The 19,695-nt window shown below is 37.5% G+C and overlaps 2 protein-coding genes across 4 annotated transcripts in view; both read left to right on the top strand.

The window, feature by feature from the left end:
* Positions 1-4,493, top strand: part of NUP37 (nucleoporin 37) — a 39,704-nt gene extending 35,211 nt beyond the window's left edge. For both annotated transcript variants that reach the window (XM_008705699.2, XM_008705700.2), the window contains exons 7-10: positions 998-1,179; positions 1,676-1,726; positions 3,627-3,720; positions 4,228-4,493. In XM_008705699.2, coding sequence (XP_008703921.1) covers positions 998-1,179; positions 1,676-1,726; positions 3,627-3,720; positions 4,228-4,341 — 441 coding nt within the window. In that variant the 3' untranslated portion in view covers positions 4,342-4,493. The remainder of the gene's footprint in view (positions 1-997; positions 1,180-1,675; positions 1,727-3,626; positions 3,721-4,227) is intronic.
* Positions 4,494-15,638: 11,145 nt separating this feature from the next.
* Positions 15,639-19,695, top strand: part of WASHC3 (WASH complex subunit 3) — a 45,169-nt gene continuing 41,112 nt past the window's right edge. Inside the window, exons 1-2 of one of the 2 annotated variants that reach the window (XM_040637380.1) lie at positions 15,639-15,795; positions 16,429-16,527. In XM_040637380.1, the coding sequence (XP_040493314.1) occupies positions 15,745-15,795; positions 16,429-16,527 (150 nt within the window). In that variant the 5' untranslated portion in view covers positions 15,639-15,744. The remainder of the gene's footprint in view (positions 15,796-16,428; positions 16,528-19,695) is intronic. The other variant, XM_008705703.2, reaches the window with a different exon arrangement.

The raw sequence follows: 19,695 nt of genomic DNA, 5'->3' as shown, positions 1-19,695 counted from the left end.
CTTTACCTTAAGTCCCACAAATGGGTATCCTAATGCTTTGCTTCTTTGAGTCTAAGAAATAAATTTTTTCACATGTTAATATTTTGTAAAATTGAAATATATCTTATAATTATTTTTGTACTGATAAAATATTTCTTAGAAAGGGAAGGAAGAAGAGAGGGATCAGGGAAAGAAGGAAGCAAGCAAGCTCATTATTCAACATCTTAAATCAGTAGTATTTTAGAATAAAGGAAATATTGAAGTAAGAGTAACTACTATTTATTGAGTGAGCGGCTACTTTATGACAAGCATAGTACTGGATGCTTTACATGTATTCCATTTTAAAGATTTTATTTTTTTTAAGTGATCTCTACACCCAACATATGGGGCTCGAACTCACAACCCTGAGATCAAGAGTCGCATGCTCTACCAACTGAGCCAGCCAGGCAGCCCCCCGCCATAATACTTATTTAATCAAACAACAATGCTGTAGCTATTCTTATCCTCATATATACATTTTAGAAAGGAGAAAGCTGCCAATCAAAGACTTGCAATTTGACCAGTCATTTAGCTTTTAAGTGGAGAAAGCAGCCTTGTTCCCCAGGCCAGTCTGTGCTCCTTATGCCATGCTGCCTTCCATTCTGGAAACAATCTCACATCACATAAGGATGTGTGACATGTAATATAGTTCTGTTGAGAAATACACACTTAGCTGTCCTTTCTAGACAACATAACTTAAAGCTGTAACTTTTCCTAGAATGATTCTTTAGTCTTATTTTTTCCTAGTAACCGTACATCATCATTTAAAATTATACTCAACTTTCCTGAGCCTTTCTTTCACCAGTTTTCTGTAAGTTTTTTAATATTTGACAGAGATTTTTACGTAGGCTTCTCCTATTTCATTTGCATTTGATGTCCCATTCGTAATATATGCAAATGTTACCTATTATATATAATACTGAATTTCTGCCTCAGATTTGGCTAGTGAATTAGGTGAATTTTTTTTTCTGTCTTACAGCTGATGGTTGCAGAGAAGAATGGAACAATCCGGTTTTACGATCTCTTGACTCAACAGGCTATTTTATCTCTTGAATCAGAACAGATGCCATTAATGTCAGCCCACTGGTGCTTAAAAAATACCTTCAAAGTTGGAGCTGTTGCAGGAAATGATTGGTTAATTTGGGATATTACTCGATCCAGGTACTTTCTTAGCAACTATCTGTTGCATAACCAGAAAGTCAGTCACTATTGCTAAATGATCCACAGAGCCATTCTGGTATACCTGAGCCTCACTGTAGAGCAAAAACAAGTCTCTCTTGCAAAAGGACCAGAGCTATGGGTTTTTACATAACAGAGATAGATGCCCATGCTTTGCAGATTTACTTTGAGAGTAACCCAGGAAGAACAATGCAAAGGAAAAAAATCTTTGATCTGAGCAATGTTTATTTACATTAAAAAAAAAAAAAAGAAAAACATTGACTGTTGCATGATGGTGTTCTGTAACAGTTCTAAATCATGTCTATGTCTCTATCGTATTTCATCTGTGTTAATCCAGTGCTTATTTGGAATTTTGTCACAGTTTGAGTACATTGGGCATTGTGTTCTTTAAAGAAAAAATACCATTTAAACCTTAATTTAAGTTCCTCTACTTGAGACCAGCACAGAAATTCATAAAATACAAAATGTTACCTTTTAGTTATCCTCAAGATAAGAGACCGGTCCACATGGATCAAGCCTGCTTATTCAGGTAATGTACCATTTTTGTTGGAGTTATATTTAATTTTTTGAATTTGGTTACTTCGTCACATGCTATGCCACCATCTCGAATACTTTCCCATTCCTCTCCTTTGCACTGAGGTGTTGGGGGCGTTTTGGGGTTTGTTTTCTGATTGTTTTATAAATGGTTATTTTGCTTTCCTAACTAAGTCTTTGCTTTTGTCTTTTGGTCTGGGCGAGGGAGTGATTCGTTTTCCAGTATTTTCTTTGAAAAGTTTTATAAAATACAAAACACAATGCCATTCCATTAATACCACTCCAACAATTTGGAGTATATGCTTCCTTATATTTTGTTCTGATAAAGATGTAAAATGTAGGTGAGCCATGTTTATGCATATAAACTTCATTGTTGTGCTTTAAATGAGAACATACTATATTATGTATCTGTGACTTTTTTTCTTCTTAAATTAATATACATGTTGGGGCGCCTTGGTGGCTCATATGGCTAAGTGTCTGCCTTCAGCTCAGGTCATGATCCCAGGGTCCTGGGATCAAGTCCCACATCGGTCTCCCTGCTCAGCGGGTAGCCTGTTTTTCCCTCTTCCTCTACTGTTCCCCGTTTGTACTCTCTCACTCTGTCAAATAAATAAATAAAATTGTTTATAAAAATAAATTGTTTTTAAAAAGTTAATATACATGCCTACCTTGTTCTTTCTCATTGACTTTTGCATAATATTCCATCGTATAATGTAGTCATTAGGGTGCTTTTAGCTTCCAGTAACATGAAAACTTACTAACCAAGACTAAAACAAGTAGTACATTTCTTATATGCTGTAATTCATGAAATCTAAAATACCCCCAATAAAATTACAGGACTTGGGGACACCACCATTTTTTGTACACCTTAGAAAAAATACGTTCAGCAAAATGTAAGCTGCCATAGATTGTAAGACGCATTCTGATTTCAGAAATGTGAGCACATCCCAGAGACGTGATGGCCTCTGAAAGAGGAGGCAGTCTCAGTTTTGGCTCAGTAACTCAGCAGTGCCAACAGGAGTACAGCCCTTTCCCTCTGCCATCCACAGTGCAGGGCTTTGGGCTTGTTGTTTCACAGTCACAAGATAACTACCAGAGTTCCAGACATCATAGCCTCATACGAGCTTGTCTAGAGTAAGAGGAGAAGGAGCACTCCTCTTTTATTAGGGATTGCTATCATTGCCTGTCATCCCTTGTGGTCACACTGTCAGAATGTAGTTGGGGTTCAGTTAGCATCGTAAAAGGGCAGAAAGGCTATTGGACAGCAACTAATAATGTCTGCCTATATAAAAATATTAACTAGACTTTAGCCTTTTCTCTCTCTTTCCTCTTTTTTTTCTCAACGAATCCTTTCTTTTTTCACGTATCTTCCCCACTGCACAATAATTGTTATAGTGCTAGGCATGTCGCTGGAGCTATATTAACACTTTTTGATTCATTAACTCACTGTATTTCAATGTCTAGGATATCTTGAAACTTAAATATTCAAATATCTAAATACTCTAGGTGTTTAAATGCATGAATTTATCACTAATTTTCTAACAAATGTCAATAAGAACATTAATTTTTTAATGTATTGCTCCTGGAAATATTTTATATTTGTCTGATGCCTTGTTTATATCCCCCACCACACTGTTGGACCTTTGGTTATAAGAAAGGAACTGCTAACTTTGTGTAACTTTGGAATTAGCAAATGGCACATGGTAAGTATTTAATATTCACAAAATGAGAAAATATTTATAGCTAACTTCCCTGAAATTTCCAGTCCAACTGTAAAGTTGTATTAACAAATTTAGACTTACAAAATTATTGGTTTTGTGCAAAAAGAAATAAATTGTTTTAGAAAAATTAATAGTTATCTCTAGGATACCATGGGTATTTTTGTCTTTTCTTAGGTGGTCCACAATTAATGAGAACTTGTTTGCAACCACTGGTTATCCTGGCAAAATTGCAAGCCAGTTTCAAATTCATCATTTAGGACACCCTCAGGTAATTTGGAGTTGTTTAATGGCATATGTGTTTTTAAATTTGTGTTTTCTACTTTTCTACTCCTAGCCCCCAAATTTGTAATGTGTAACTAAAGACATTTGTGAATGTCTTATCTGCTTAAATTGGAAAGAGAAAGCATTTTTTGGTGTTTAAATCACTAGCGGTAACAGACCTTTTTGCCAGTATTCATGTAAGAAGCATTTTATTTCTTTTTTATTTCCTTCTTCATTTAAATGTAATAATTTTACTTGCTTGCTTGGTTTAGACTACAAAAATGTTTGAGTCCAAGCTAAACCAGTTATTCATAGATTATTTGTATCCTTCATTCTAGCCAGCTGCAAACAAATAATGTGTATTTCCCCTATGAGGGAGCGTATTTTTAATTCTATTTCCTGTTTGTTAACCGAAGACAATTTATGAATGCACTTTTTTATTTTTTAAGGGTAGTTTTTACTTATTAACTTTGGTGATTTATTAAGTTTCTTTAATTCTTCACGTATTTTGTAGCCTGTCCTCATAGGTTCTGTAGCTGTCGGATCTGGCCTTTCCTGGCATAGAACTCTCCCACTGTGTGCAATTGGAGGAGACCACAAGCTGTTGTTTTGGGTAACTGAAATGTAAAACAAATTTTCTGTGTACCTTAGATCCGTGAACTTTGTATTTTTAATACATATTTTGGAGAATTCCTTATTTTTATATAAATACAGAAGATGCTCTAGAAATGTCCCAGTTGTTGCTTCTGTTAAATAAAATGTTAATGGTTTGAAAAATCATTTTCCTGCTCTGTTCTGTATGTGTGTGTGTATATATACATACATAACACATACATATATTTTTTTAAATCATCTTTTAAGACTGTAATTGACTCAGCAGCTCTAGAAAAGAGATGACTAGGGAAACATATATATTTGTCACTTTATCACAGGATTATCCAAAGTATATCCTGTCCTCTATACTTTAAATACACTGCCGTTTTCCTAATTCTCAGAGGCACAAACATTTACAAAAGGAAGAATAGGTCTTTCCTTTCAGTGTTACTCTGGAAATGGTTCAGTGTGTATGTGTGGGTGTATCCATTTTTGTTAGCATTCAGTATGTGTAAGTGTCTTACAACTTCCTCAGTAATTATAAAAGATTATTCAATTTAATATAAAGAATGATTTTCAGGGACTCCTGGGTGGCTCAGTTGGTTAATCATCTGCCCTTGGCTCAGGTCATGGTCCTAGGGTCCTGGGTTTGAGTCCCACATGGGACTCTGTGCTCAGCAGGGAGCCTGCTTCTCCTTCTGCCTGCCGCTCCCCCTGCTTGAGCTCTCTCTCTCTCTCTCTCTCTCTCTGACAAATAAAATCTTTTAAAAAAAAATGAATGATTTTCAGTTTCTTAAAAAATGTGACTGATTTACTCAACCCTGTATACTATATGCCAGTTTCTTTTGGGTTTTTTTGTTTTTGTTTTATTTTTAAATCTTTTTTTTAAGATTTTATTTATTTTTGACAGAGAAAGAGCACAAGTAGATGAGCAGATGCATTTGTTAAACTTTACTATGTTCAGTTGCTTTAAATGGTGTAATGATATTCTTTTTCCTTAGAAAGCTTTGTTCTTAGTAAACTGTTTAAATTAGACTAACACAGGAGGCAATGTTTAATGGGGAGTTTTTATTAGTCATAACTTCTGATTCCTGATAAATAACATGAGTTCTGATTTTGTGTATGTGTATGTATCCCAGTTAGTTTTAGTTTTTCCATGTTTGTGTATGTCTAAGGGGTTTTTCTTCTGTTGAAAGTAAGTTTCTCTGAGGATTGCTTCACTTACATTGTGGAAAGGAAAAAAAAAGTTATGTTCTAAAACTCATATTATTTAGGATTGTTGAAGCAAAAGTCAGGATATCACAAATCTGCAAGATGTCAGAACTAAATCCTACTCTTTCAAAATGATGGGATCATAAGTCCCATTTTATTTTCATGTTTTGGCTTGTACACTATGAATATTTCAATGTCTCTCCCATGCCAAAACACAAAATTGCACACCCATGCACTCCCAATTTGTTTCTTTGGTAATTTGTGACTACATATTGACACTGACCTAGAAATGTTCCTGTTGCTGTTTTAAATCTCATGTCAGTGAAGAAGAAATTGAAATCTGGTTTGCACATTTGTGTCTGGTTTTTTGTAATTGTCCAAAATCTGACATTATCCCAGAAATGCTGATTGGGAAGTTATGAGACAGTATTGTGCCCAAGACTGATTTCTGAGGAGAGAACAAGAATTTGCTCCAGATTATTCCCCATGTTTTTCTGTAGCTCAAAAAGTTAAACTCAACCCAACTTTGTATGATACCGGTAATAGCCTTAGTTTTGAGCCCGAATAAAATGTGCAAAGTAAAAATCACCATTATGACGGTCCATTTCCACATATTCCTCATGAGAGCATAGTCAAGTCCTCAGAAGCAACATTCTGTTCCAATAGATCTTTATCAAGCTGTCGGTGTGCTTAGTAACAGGGACAGGAGAGAACACTCTGTTTCTTTAATCTAACACCTTGCTGATTCAAAAACATTTATTTTAACAGGCATTGAGAAAGAATTTCAAAACAGCTAACATTCGTTTCTAATTATACGTTTAAAGAAATATGCCTTTTAAAATATAGGTAGAAGTTTTCTTTTGTTGTTATTAACATGACTTTATAGCAACCATTTGTTAACTAAGCACAGTAACACAACAAAATAATTAGGATATCAGCTTTGAAGATCTCATTTCACAAAAGGAAAAACAAATACACATTCGATGACATATCCATTACTCAGATTCAACATAACCAATTTCTTTTGCATGCATGGATACAGACTTCATGGGAAATCAAAAGCACTGACTCTCCTTTCTGACTTTTTCAGCTGTTCTTTGAACTACCTCGGTAAAAACAATTGTTGCCTGTATGTAAGATCAAGTTACATTTGCCTGGAAATTTCTTTGGATCGGGTTATTTCTGTTTAACTTAGGTGTTTGTTATATTGCTGTTTGCCTTCTCAACTAATTTTTAACAGAATACTCTTACCTTGGGACTTGTAACACTTATGCAAGTTTATAAAATCCATATGAACAATGGTAAGTAAGAGGAGAGGCCACCAGGTTTCTCAGCCTTTGCAAACAATTTGAGTAACCCAGTAGATTTAAAGATGTATGAAATAAGCATTTCTACCAACTACATTTTTAGTGCTAGATTGAGTTGAGTGCCTGTTTCCTTCCTTTATAGTAAAAGACAATAAATGGTGCTGGTATCTTTGCTTCTAATGGTGGTTAAACACAAAACTTTGATCTTTCTTATAAACACAGCTGTTGTCCTATTACTGAGCCAAATCCAGACAAGATTAGACTCTGGCCAAAATTACGGTTAATCTCTGCAACCATCTCAAGAGATTTCTAATGCTGTTTTAGGAAATCTCTATTTTTGAGACAGTGGATAAAGGAAGTAAGACCCAGACAACCAACCTCTAAGCCAGAGGCAACTAGTCATAAATTATGCCACGGTGATAAAGAAGGTAGACAATGTCTAAACAAATTAGTTCATTTTGATTTATTTTCACTTAGACTATAACTGTAAGAAATGACTTTGTTAGTGGACATTAGTTTAAACCAGACCAATAGAAGTTATTTTTTAAAGAATTTCTCCCTACCATCTTTTCTTAATGTTTCTTTGGTTAATTGCTAGTTCTTTCCTCCACTAGTACTGATGAAATCTAGGTGCTCATTGCAGATAAAATAACTCAGGTATATTTTATAGTAATTATTGTATAATAGCTCATTTGGTTTTCAAACCACAAAAAAATGTGGCGTTTTTTTTCATTAAGGCTTAGACTCTGGAATTTAAAATACTTTGCCAAATGTTATGTAGAGCTGATTTCTCATGAGAGTTGGACACTAATGCCCCAAGCTGTTGTGAACACCTAATATGGCATTTCTCTCCCAGTTGCCTGCATCTAGGAGAAGTCTGTGGAAGTATCCCTCACTTGAAAGGTATAGAACTCTAGTAAGGTTTTCCTGGCATTTTATTTTGAGCAAGTACAGGACCTGGTCATATGTATAGCTGCTTCAGAGGTCTCACCCAATCCTGGACTTACCCACAAATACATTAGACCCCAAGTCCATGGAGTAATTCTAAATTTTCTTTCCTTTTCCCTGTCATTCCACCTACATGCCACAATAACTAAGATATGTTCACAAGTGTATATCATCTTCACAAAACCCTGGGTCATTGCTTCCCAATGTGTTGATGGCAAATGGAAGAGTATGGAATTATTGTAATGGTTTCTCAATATTATATTCATGTTACCACTATCAGAATCCTCTTTTACCTTTGAAGCCATGACCTCCTAGGTTCTTGAGATAATATAAACAGCCCCAAAAATCAAACTTGTCCACACAATTCTAACAGATGTTAACTTCAGGTGTTTTGCCAACGGCTTCTTCCTCCCCCAAAACACCATTAAGAGGTAGTGGGAGGAATGCACCTGCCAATGAACCCTTCTCCAATTCAGCAAGAGTGGCTTTTGAAGATCTCATTCAGAAATCTTGAGAGGGTTAAAAAGGTCCCAGATACATCAAGGTGTGCTTGTCATCTTGATATCTACAATTATGATATCTACAGTGTGACCCCCCAGGTTTGGCCCTGGAGTTCAAATAAAAGCCAGAATAATAATTCCTGCCTACGTGATATATAAGAGGCAAGAATTTCTAAGGTAGGATATGTTATAGGAAAACTAATAGAACCTAGTCTGAAAAATAAAAGGGAGGGAAATGCTATTTTGAATGAAAATTTGGGATTTTAAGGTGGATTTCCCAATATAGTTCACCCATTTCCATTTAATATTCCTATTTTAAATCCTCAATAGTGTGTATATATTCACTCAATGGACATTAAATGTCCAGCCACAATCATCTGGGGTTCCTCAAAATTTTTTCCTATTAAAAAGGGCTTCTCATACTGGAAAATATTGTGGACCACTTTCCTAGACTGACTGGCTCATACCTTCTGGCCCAGTCATTTTTTAAAGGAATATTGCAAAGGTTCTAACATGATCATTTTGGACTCTAGAAACAAGGCTGCAGGAAGAAATGTTGATGTTGAACTTCCACAGTAGTGTTAAGTGATTTTATGTGGTTGTGATTCAAAATAACCTGACCCCTTTAATAAGTCCAGGTGCTGAGTCATTTACTGAAACAGCCAGAGGAGGTTAATTAGAAGCAGCTGATAGTGGCATCATCTGCTGCTTTTTTTTTTTTTTAATAAATGGAGAGGGTTATTCTATGAAGAGGACAGAGTGTTATAAAAGGTGTACAAAGCTAAGCAAAGACTCATGAATGAGGCCTACTCAGTTACACCCCCAACCAATGAGGAAAAATCTGACTTAGTAAATTCAAGATAAAAGACCTTGGCAATACAAAATTGTAACGGTTACTTCTAAGAAGAGTGACTGTGGGTGACATTTTTCCCTCCTATGCTTTTTTCTTTAAGTTTTCCATGATAAATATTTCACTTTTATAATAAATAAATTCTTCACTTAAAAATAAGCAGATGTTAACTAACATGTGCATGGCTCTTAAGATTAAGGTAATATAAAGAAATGGAAACTGGCCTCTGATCTCAAAGAAATTACAGAGATTGGCAATATCACATGGTCACAAAAAGATAATGGTAGCATGGGCTAGGTATCAATGAGTAATGAAAGCAAGGAGTGTTGTAAGGATTGAAAGAAGAGAAGTGGCATCATTTTCTAAGGCAGGAAAGTTAAGACACTTTGATTTCTTGGGGCATCAGTTCCTCTGAAGGCGAGTGCAGTGCTTCAGGGGTTACTAAAGAGGTTTGATTGAGAGTGTGGATGAGTAGTAATTAGACACGCCCCCTTCCAAACACCCTCCCCCTAGCTTGCATAGCCAGGCAGCTGCTCCTTCCCCTCTGATCACTTCAGATATTGAATGAGACTCTAGACTCAGGAATGAGATGCCTTGCTGAAACTATTACCTAAAATCCACATACTGAAAGGTAAGTATTCTCACTGTTTTCTTAGATTCTGTATTTGTCTTTTTAACATCTATTCATCACAGGGTTAATTATATTAGCTACATATTTTTTTTATTTTCTGTATTCTTGAAGCTCTGGCACTTCCTTATCTAACTTCATACACCAAGCCAATATTTCCCCTGTCCCATTTCAACTCAGGGCTAGGTACAGACAGTTAGGGACAGCTCCTGTGTCTTAAAGCTCACCACAATCATTCACACTAGCCTGTCTTCAAACTGCTTCCCCTGCCCTACCTTGCTCTTCCCACAGAATCCCAATAAAGACTCTGGCCTACATCTTCCCCCAGCTCCTGCTTTCTGCCTCCTTACCAAAATCTGGTGTTTTCCCTGTGGCCCTGTGTGGCATGGTGTGCCCACTTCTCTTGGGAAGTATAAGTAATAAACTCTCAAAAGCATTACTCTCTGTCATCACTTAGTCACCTCCATAAATTAAAATTGGTGGGTACAAATGCAGCAGTGAGAGCTTCCCCCCCACCCAAGTCCCCTCAAGGAAAGCAGGATCATCACTGGGCTATGTCCTGTTTTACTGGGGGCCCCCTAACTAAATATCTTTGGATCACTTAAGGTCATCAACTTTCCAGAGAAGAATCCAATGTCCTGCATATAGGATATAAGCCTACAACCCAACTTTCTGAGTCTGAAAGTTTGAAAAGGCAGAACAATTAAAAGAGGTAGGTGAGATATTGAATTAACACCAATGAAATCTGTAGGCTAGAATTCCTTCACTTAACCAAGTCCCAATAGACAATTTGTATCACTCATAAGGGATAAGGCAGAGGGGACGGATAGGGGACATTTAATTTTATTTTCCCACTCTTATGAAGAAACACCACACCCCTCTAACTGTTCATCCCGAAGCAGAGCAGGAAGAAACGCAAAAGAAAAATAGGAACCCAATTCTCATTGTTTTGCCTACCTAAGAACTTACCCATGATAAAATTAAGTAAGTTATTTTCTAGTAATCTGCTATGAAAACAAAGTTAACTGTTGAGACACTCGTAAGATTTTTTCTTGAATGGATATATGTGGGTGATATATATAGTCTCGGCCTTTTGAAATCGGTATTCATTACAATCTGTTTTGCCTTCAAAACTCACTACAGTAAATGAAATCTGGAAATCATTTCCAATGAAAGCCTGGAAGAAGGAGTACATACTTCAGAGGATTTCTGGCAGTTGACCAAGACTTCTAGATATATTTTGTTTTTAGTAGTCCTGGAAATTCAGTTACTAAACTGAATGGCACTGCTTTCAGGAGCTATGGTTGACTGATAAACAGTATCATCAAGGATCCCAGGAGGCAGCGAAAAACTGCCACTCTTCTTTCTGTTAACTAGAAATCACATCGAGCATTTTGTCTTTTTTTTTTTTTTTTTAAGAAACCAAACCACTTTGAAAAAAATTTGTCAACTGGGCAACTGAGAAGTTCATGTTTCTTCAATTCTATACTATATCTATGCGTGCCTGCTACTTATAGATAACACACATAACCATGAAGCAACTGTCTTTTTTTGTGTGTGGTTTTTTTTTTGTTTTGTTTTGTTTCCTCTCACTGGGAGCCTCTCCTGGCTCTGAAGAGAAAGGCTAAGCTGGCCAGTTGGGGACTCTGCTCAAGCGTAGCTGATTGAATGAGTTTACCCAGAATTATGGGTGCTGCCTAAATCAAAGATTCACAGAAGATCAAGATATGGAAGCGCAAGGGCCATTGGGCCCAAATGTCATTCGATAGATACTTAAGGATTTACTTTAAGTCAGTCAGAATCTCTGCCCTGAATCAATAGTCTAGTAGGGCATTCAGGCAAACAGGCAAGTATAAAATGTGCTAAAATAAAGGAATGCAGAGGATGCTATGGAAGCATATTATTCAGAGGGACAGTTAGTCCACTGTTGGTGGATCAGGGAAAGCTTCTCTAAGAATAGGATGATAAGATTTCTGCTACTAGTTAGGTTGTAGAAAGATGGGAGAAAGCCTTTCACAACTGTGGAAATAACAAGTGACCAGATAAAATAAAAATCATACTTTTCCATGGGTTGTTGGAAAGCAGTGGATGGAATAAGACCCTAAGGAACTAAATTCTATAGAGATGTCTACGTCTAGAGGGACATAAGTGAGTAGAGAGCTGTGGCATTACCATACTCAGGGAGAAGAGTCTGGTCTACGTATGAGTAGGTGGAGGAACAAGCCTGTGACACTCTGGGGGACTTTGCAGAGTCAAGAAGAAACCAGCTGAGATTTTTTGCCAACAGTATAAGCTGGTGGGACAGGCTTGGGCCTGAAAAGACCCCAATCACAAAAACAAATCAGGTAAGCCTACATCCTACCCCCAAGATTGCTAAGAAAGCAGCAGTAGAGGAAATACTTTGGGTAAGTAGAGAGAATACTCGAAGTCTTGCACATTCTCATGGGCTTGAATTCCTGGGCCTTGCTGAAGTTGAATACAAAGATGAACCAAAATGTTCTGACACCATAGACCATTCCCCTCCAACTCAAACATTGGCAAGATCCAACAGCTCAATCCTTTGCAGGAGGTCAGGAGTTGGGCTAATTGCAAATGAACAGAATCTAACTAAAACTATAGCCCAACACCAGTTCAACTCAATTTGTGAAGGAATCTGAAGGCTCAGTTCCTCACTTGATTTTCACTGGTCCTTTTTTTTTTTTTTCCTTTTACAATGTCCAGGAAAAAAATTAAAGTCGTGTAACATTCCCAAATGGAGGAAATATAACCCATAATCAAGAAAAAACCAATAGAAGCAAACACAATAGGTGAACCAGATATTGGAATCATTAGATAAGAAATTGAAAGTAACAATTATACATTTGTTTTTAAAAATATACAGGGAGGGGTGCCTGGGTGGCTCAGTTGGTTAAGCATCTGACTTTGATTTCGGTTCAGGTCATGATCTCAGGGTTGTGAATCAAGCCTCACGTTGGGCTCTGCACTGGGCATGAAGTCTGCTTGAGATTCTCTCTCCCTCTCCCTCAGCCCCTTCCTCCTCTCTCTCTCTCTCTTAAAAAAGAAAAAAAAAATTATATATATATGTATGTATATATATATATATTTTACAATGTATATATGTTTATATAGTATATATGTGTATGTATATATTTATATAGTATATATGTATATACACATACAGGGAAATATATATATAGGAAAATATATATGTATATATACATATATATATATACATATATATATATAGAAAGAAGTGCAGGGAATTTTAGGAGAAAAATAGAAACTCTTAAAAATGGACATTTTAGAACTGAAAAATCTAAAATCAAAATTCATTGGAAGAGTAGTTTCATAATAAATTGAACACTTGAAAACAAAGTATCAGTGAGCTTAAGATAGGATGATAAGAATTATCTACTCTGAAACACAGGGAGAAAAAAATGAGCAAAGCATCAGTGAACTGTGGACAGTATCAAGCTATCTAACATACATGTATCTTGGAGTCCCAGAATAAAAGAAGAAATGTGACAGAAAAAAAATTGTTTTGAAAAATTTATGGCCAAGAAATCTTTCAAAACTTGATTTAAAACAACAAACCACAGATCTGAGAAGGTCAGCAAACTTCAAGAAGGATAAATACAAAGAAAATTGCATCAAGTACACTGTATTCAAACTTTGAAAACCAAGGATAAAGGAGACAGCCTAAGAATAAGTGGGAGTTAGGCAGGCAGGGGTGGTCAGGGAACAAAGGAGATGGTTCCAGGCAAAGGACACAATATGTTTAAGCCCCACAGCAATTCCCAGTTTCAAGAATTTAAAGACATTTGGGGGTGGTTAAATGGAGAGGATAGTGAGAAGTGAGGTTAGAGAGGTGAGCAAGATCCATACAGAGGGCCTTGTGAGCACATTAAACTGAGGGAAACGAGAAACAAAATTATATCCTGGGTAACATAATCAGATTTGTCTTTGTAAACAGTCACTGTATGGATACAATGTGTTTAGGTTGGAGGGACACAAGAGGGAGGCAGGAAGAAGGTATTGCAGTAACATCAGAAAATGTTAGAACTTGAGATGTGGCCGTAAAGATGGAGAGTTACAGATAGATTCAAAAGCTATGCAGGAGCTAGAAAACATACAACTTGATGGGTGTTTAAATGTAAAGGAGAATGTAGTAAAAGGTGACTGTTAGAGTTGTGTAGCTTTTCCAGGTTTGCCTGCCACCCTCATGTTCCTCGCATTACTTTGTGCCAAATAGAATGACTGTCCTCAAATACAATTCTGATCATGCCACTCCCCTGCTTAAAGCTCTTCGGTGGCTACCATCATGCTTCTGCTTGAAATCTTTCCATGACTTTCCATCTTACCCAGAAAGCCAAGGTCCTTACAATAGCCTACAAAGTTCTCCATTATCTGTCCCCCACATAACTTTCATCTCCTTGAATTCCCCTACCTTGCTCACTCTGCTTCAGCTACACTGGCTTCCAATGTGAGATCTGGCTTAGATATATAAATGAGGGAAACTCCAGAGGTTGGGAAGATGAGAAGGGACCAACAAAAGATGAATGGCCGGAGAGATAAAAGGAAAGTCATGAAAGAGTGAATCATGCCACTCTCCTGTTCAGAATTTTTAATGGCTCCCATCACCTACAGAACAAACTCTCTAACCTTTCAGTTTAGAATAATGGGGGGGGGGGTGTAAAACGCAGATTTCTAGGCTCACCCCTAGACGTCCTTGTTTAAGGTTAATCCCTGGAATGCGCATTTTAAGTAGTGCTGCCCACTCCCAAATAATTGATACAGGTGGTTCATGGATCACACTTTAGAGAACCATGGACTATAGTATCAAATCTGGCATAAAAGGACCTTAATGAGCTGTTCTGTCTACTTCTGACTCCCTTCCTACCATTCTCCATTTCTGGGGGTTTTTTTTGCTTCAACAGAATCAAGCAGCTTTCTATTTCCCCTACATACCATACACCCCATGCTTCTGTGCCTTTGTAGGAAAGTCCACCCCAAATTGTCTGTCTGTATAACTCAAGTACCTGCTAAAAACCTACATTCACTGGTTGTTTTCTCAGAAGATGTAGGAGCACCTTTTTTCTGTGGTATATTTGCATGTATGTGGATATACACACCCATGTGTGTACAGTTGCACAACTTTCTCAGTATCGTTAGCAGTCGCGGCACTTCTAGACTCTATATATCTGCCCTAAACGATAAGCTTTCTGAAGGCAGAGACTTGTTCTCCATCTTTTCAGTACTGAGCATCTTGGTTGGTACATACAAGGGGTTCAAATTTTGGTTTGGTAGCTGTCCTAGGTCCTATAGGTGTTAAACTGCACAGTCAAAATCAGAGCCAAGACCTTCAAATCCCTGATGCAAAGTTCTGTCCGGTGTGTCTGTTGTACCTTTTTGATGATCTAAGTGGAGGTCATTTCCATCGGCGTTTGCCTCACTTGTAGCATTTGACATTTTATTTCATATTTTAAAGTCTTTAGGAAACAAGTTTTGTCTCCTCTGTCACGACATAAACCTCTCCAGTGCAACAGGTTCGATCTTCGTATTCCCCACAGGACCTAGGAGAGTATCCAGTAGTTAGGATTTTAAAAATGTATATATATTTTTAATTAATGAATGACTTAGCTGTTTATATAACAGAGAGGCGTAAGCAGGGATAACCTCAACCAGATTCAGTATTTCCTTTTTTTGCCCCCCTTTTAAAGACTTTACAGCTAAAAACGCAGCCTTGGCCCACCCCGAGCCTCTGCGTCTGACGTCACAATCCAGACTTGAACTACCAATCCCAGAATGCCGTGCAAAGAGGCGGGTTCTAAGGGAGGAGCCGAGTGATTGGAGAGCGGAGGCGTTTCCTTCCGGTGGAAAGGGCGTCGGAGGCGGGGACATGGGGAGGTGTTTGGACATTATTACCGGGTTGGGCGGGCCCGGTCTGGGAGGAGTTTGTGGGTGAGCCCTGGGTCCCCCGCCCGCTGAGGAGATGGATGAGGACGGGCTTCCTCTCATGGGGTCAGGCATAGACCTGACCAAGGTTTGTAAAAGACCGAGTTGAAATTAGGCGACCTGGGAGGAGGATGGGGAAGGGACGCTCGCTTCCCAGGGACACCCGTCTCTCCATATCCAACTCTGTCCCTTGCCCCGGGCCTCTCTGGTCCCGCTCTCGTGGGGGAGAGTCCCACAGTTCACCTTAAAAAGGGGTCCCTCCTGTTGCGTCTAAGGGGGTGGTGTGCCTTTCCAGCCTTCGCTTCCCACGTTAGAAGTCGCTCTACGCACAGGGTTACGCGATGGCGACAGGGGCAGGTTGCGACATCTAACCCCACCTCTTTTCTTTAGTCCCCAAGTTTTTTGTGTGTTTGTGTGTTGCCTTACCTGCTAAAGTTCACACTTGCGAATCCAAAGACCTTTCTCAAACTTCGCAACTTCTGTCATCATCGGACACCCCACCCCCACAGTTTAGGAAAACAAGTTAGTGACTATTACTAGTACTTCGAGTAACTCCTATAACGTAGCAAAATGCCCTGTTATTATATGTCAAAGGGATATATAGATAGATAAAGATATATGTGTATGTGTGGGTGTATATATATGTATATAAATTGATGTCAAAGGGTTTGCGCGGTGTACTTTGTCCTGTACAAATCACGTTTGTTTTTACATAACACAGGTGCCAGCTATTCAACAGAAGAGAACGGTGGCATTTCTAAACCAGTTTGTAGTGCACACTGTACAGTTCCTCAACCGCTTTTCTACAGTTTGTGAGGAGGTAGGTCTGGATACAGGCTTAATGAGTAGCCTAGAAATCATCTTGCACTTTTAAAGGTGGCAAATGAGTAAAACAAGAATTATAATCTATGTATTCATGGACCATCACCTCTTGTCATCCAATTATTATGTTAATATACCTTATATTCTTCTTGATTCTATACCATCAATCTTGCATCCCATCTCTACTGAATTAGTTTCTAGAGGCCTTTGTGAGATAATTCACTAAGGCTTATGTGACTAAAGAGAACAAAAGGAATTCCAAGATTTCAGTCGAAAACATTTCTTTACTTTGAAATTTCTTTTACCCCAAAGATTTACATTTTTACCCCAAAGACTTAACATTTTTAAGTATACATTGTTTTCAGTTTATATTAAAATTATTGGGGTGCCTAGGTGACTCGGTTAAGTGTCTGCCTTTGGCTCAGGTCATGGTCCTGGGGTTCTGGGATTGAGCCCCACATTGAGCTCCCTGCTCAGTGGGGAGTTCATTTCTCCCTCTGCCCCTCCCCCTGCTCATTCTCTCTTGCTCTCTCTTTCTGTCTCTGAAAGAAGGAAAGAAAAAAAAAAAAGAAAGAAAGATCTTTTAAAAAAATTATTTAACATTCCTTGATCCAAAAGGTGGCTGGGGAAGTAGCCTCAAAACATAACAGTATCAAATATCATTATGAAAATAATAAAAATACTTTTAGCAAATGACTAGTTAAGGATTAGGTACCAGATTCAGGGACCCCTGTTTTTTTCTTAAAAAGCCAAAAAAAAGAATGGGGAAGAAATGGAATCATGGGTTGAAATTGGGTTTAAGAAAGGAGAAGGAGGAATAAAATGAGATCATTCACATGTGAGTCAGTAAAAACAGTATTTACTTCATTTGGTTATATTTATAAGATATAGCTTTAGCAAGTGGTTTTTGTTAGATGTATTGTTATTAACAAAAATTGCGTGGAGACAGGAAAACTATTTTCATTTGTATAACATCTGTTATTTTTGTCTAATTAGCAAACTCTAGGCCAAATCTCTTCTGCCTTCTCACTAAAAAAAAAAAAAAAAGAGGGGCGCCTGGGTAGTGCAGGCGTTAAGCGTCTGCCTTCGGCTCAGGGCGTGATCCCGGCGATCTGGGATCGAGCCCCACATCAGGCTCTTCTGCTATGAGCCTGCTTCTTCCTCTCCCACTCCCCTGCTGTGTTCCCTCTCTCGCTGGCTGTCTCTCTGTCACATAAATAAATAAAATCTTAAAAAAAAAAAAAGAAAGTGAAATATGATAATTGATAAAGTAAGGGACTCAGTTCAATACATTTCATCTAACAGGCCCAGAGGCTAGGTGCTTGCTTCCATGAGTTTTATCTCATACCACTGCCTCTCTAAATGGAATATAGAATTGACTAACTAAAGAGCAGTAAACCAAGGATTACTGGATTTAGTCCTTCACTTTTTATACCAGCGTAGGCAGGGTGGAGAGAGTCAATTCAAAGATTGTTAGCAAAGAGGAGCAAATAGTCCATCTCCATACTCCTCATCACCAGGTTGAAAAAATAAAACAATAACCAGCAAACACACCTATGAAAGCAACTGCGTTAAGCTTCCCTGAGACAGGGGTAGCCCCTCACCTTTGTGGTGCTTAATAATTTTCACTGCCTGGGAAATTAGTGCTATTTACTGAAGACTAGATCAAATATAACAATAATCCTCTCTTCTTTATTGATTGCTTATGCATTATCAAAGCCACATGATTCATTCTTTATCCCCCTTCTGTTTATCTCTCAACTTTCCCTCAACTGTTTTGAGTGTATCACTATTCCCTAGCTCTTCCTTGCTAGAGAAAAGTTTGTTGACCAAAAACTCATGAAGTTTAAAGGTAATTTATTGCCTTTTCCTCCTTAATGGATAGTAGTCTAGGGTTGACTCTAACTCATTATTTACAGTTCATATTTTAGCAGTTTGGATATTTATGTCAGTTGTAGACTGTTTGCTTAGTGTGATGACAGTAATACTTATTGTGTACTTATTCTGTGCTAGGCATTGTGCTAAGTGCTCTACATGTATTCAATCATCACAGCCCAGCCCTTTGAGATAGCTCCAATTTTCTATTTTTTAGAAATACAGAAATTGAGATGTATAGAGATTTAAACTAGTCCTTATTCAATCAACATATATTTGTGTGCATAGTATTTATAGCTGCGGTCACTATTATAACTTGCCCACACTCACACAGAAAGTAACAGATTTGGGGTTCCAACTCTGATCTAATAACTGGAAAAACCAGAAAGGTTTCACTCTTCTGTTATATTGCACCTTCTGATGTGAGAAGCATGTTTACATCATTTTCAAGTGACAGAGTGCAATGAGCTATTTCAAAATTTATTTTTTAGATTTGTATTCTCTTCTTTAGTATGCCATATCCATTTGATGTAATGTCTTTTTTTGATATGATAAATTCCAAGGACAAAATATATGTATTCAAACATCAAGTGCCATTTTTTCTCTTTAAGATCAATGTGATTTTTCAAAATGGGTTGTTGTTTGTAAATAGCACCTATTAGACCTGTAGTTAAAGCCTGAAACAAGAACCAAAATGACTGTGTCTCCATCAGCAAAAAAGGAAACTCAGATGTTATTTTTTAAATTGGAAGTGAACTGGGGAAAAAGAAAACCTGGATTTTGTTTTGTTTTGTTTTTTGTTTTTCACATAATCTGGTTTGAACCAAACCCAAACTGTAACAACTTCAGTCACAACTAAACTCAACCTGGAAGTAAATTTGAAACAAATGATTAGGGCTCTTTCTTCATCACTAGTTTTAGAGTTCTCTAATAAAAAGAAAAGTGAAGAACTTAACTTTTTAAAAACTTTCTGGATACCAGGGTACTTTGTAACTCTTCTAATGATTGGAACCAGGGTAAGAAGAAAGGTTGGAAGACAGAGAAAGGAAAGTAGTTGAATCAGACCCAAGTTACAAAAATCTTTCCTTCACAAATTCCCAGTAAGCGTTTCTATTCTGGCCCTGATCAGAAAAATCTTATGGTGGTTCATTGGGTCTGCAAATTTAAAGCAGTATGGGGTGAGGAGTGCAATGCAAGTTTTATGCATATTACAGATAAAATTGAACAAAAATTTAACCTTACAATGAATTTTAAAGTCAAAGGTATTCTATAAACAGGGCAATCACGTGTG

The sequence above is a fragment of the Ursus maritimus genome, unplaced genomic scaffold, assembly GCF_017311325.1.
Source record: "Ursus maritimus isolate PB19 unplaced genomic scaffold, ASM1731132v1 scaffold_21, whole genome shotgun sequence".
Lineage (NCBI taxonomy): Eukaryota > Metazoa > Chordata > Mammalia > Carnivora > Ursidae > Ursus > Ursus maritimus.
This window is presented reverse-complemented; position numbering and strand designations above follow the sequence as displayed.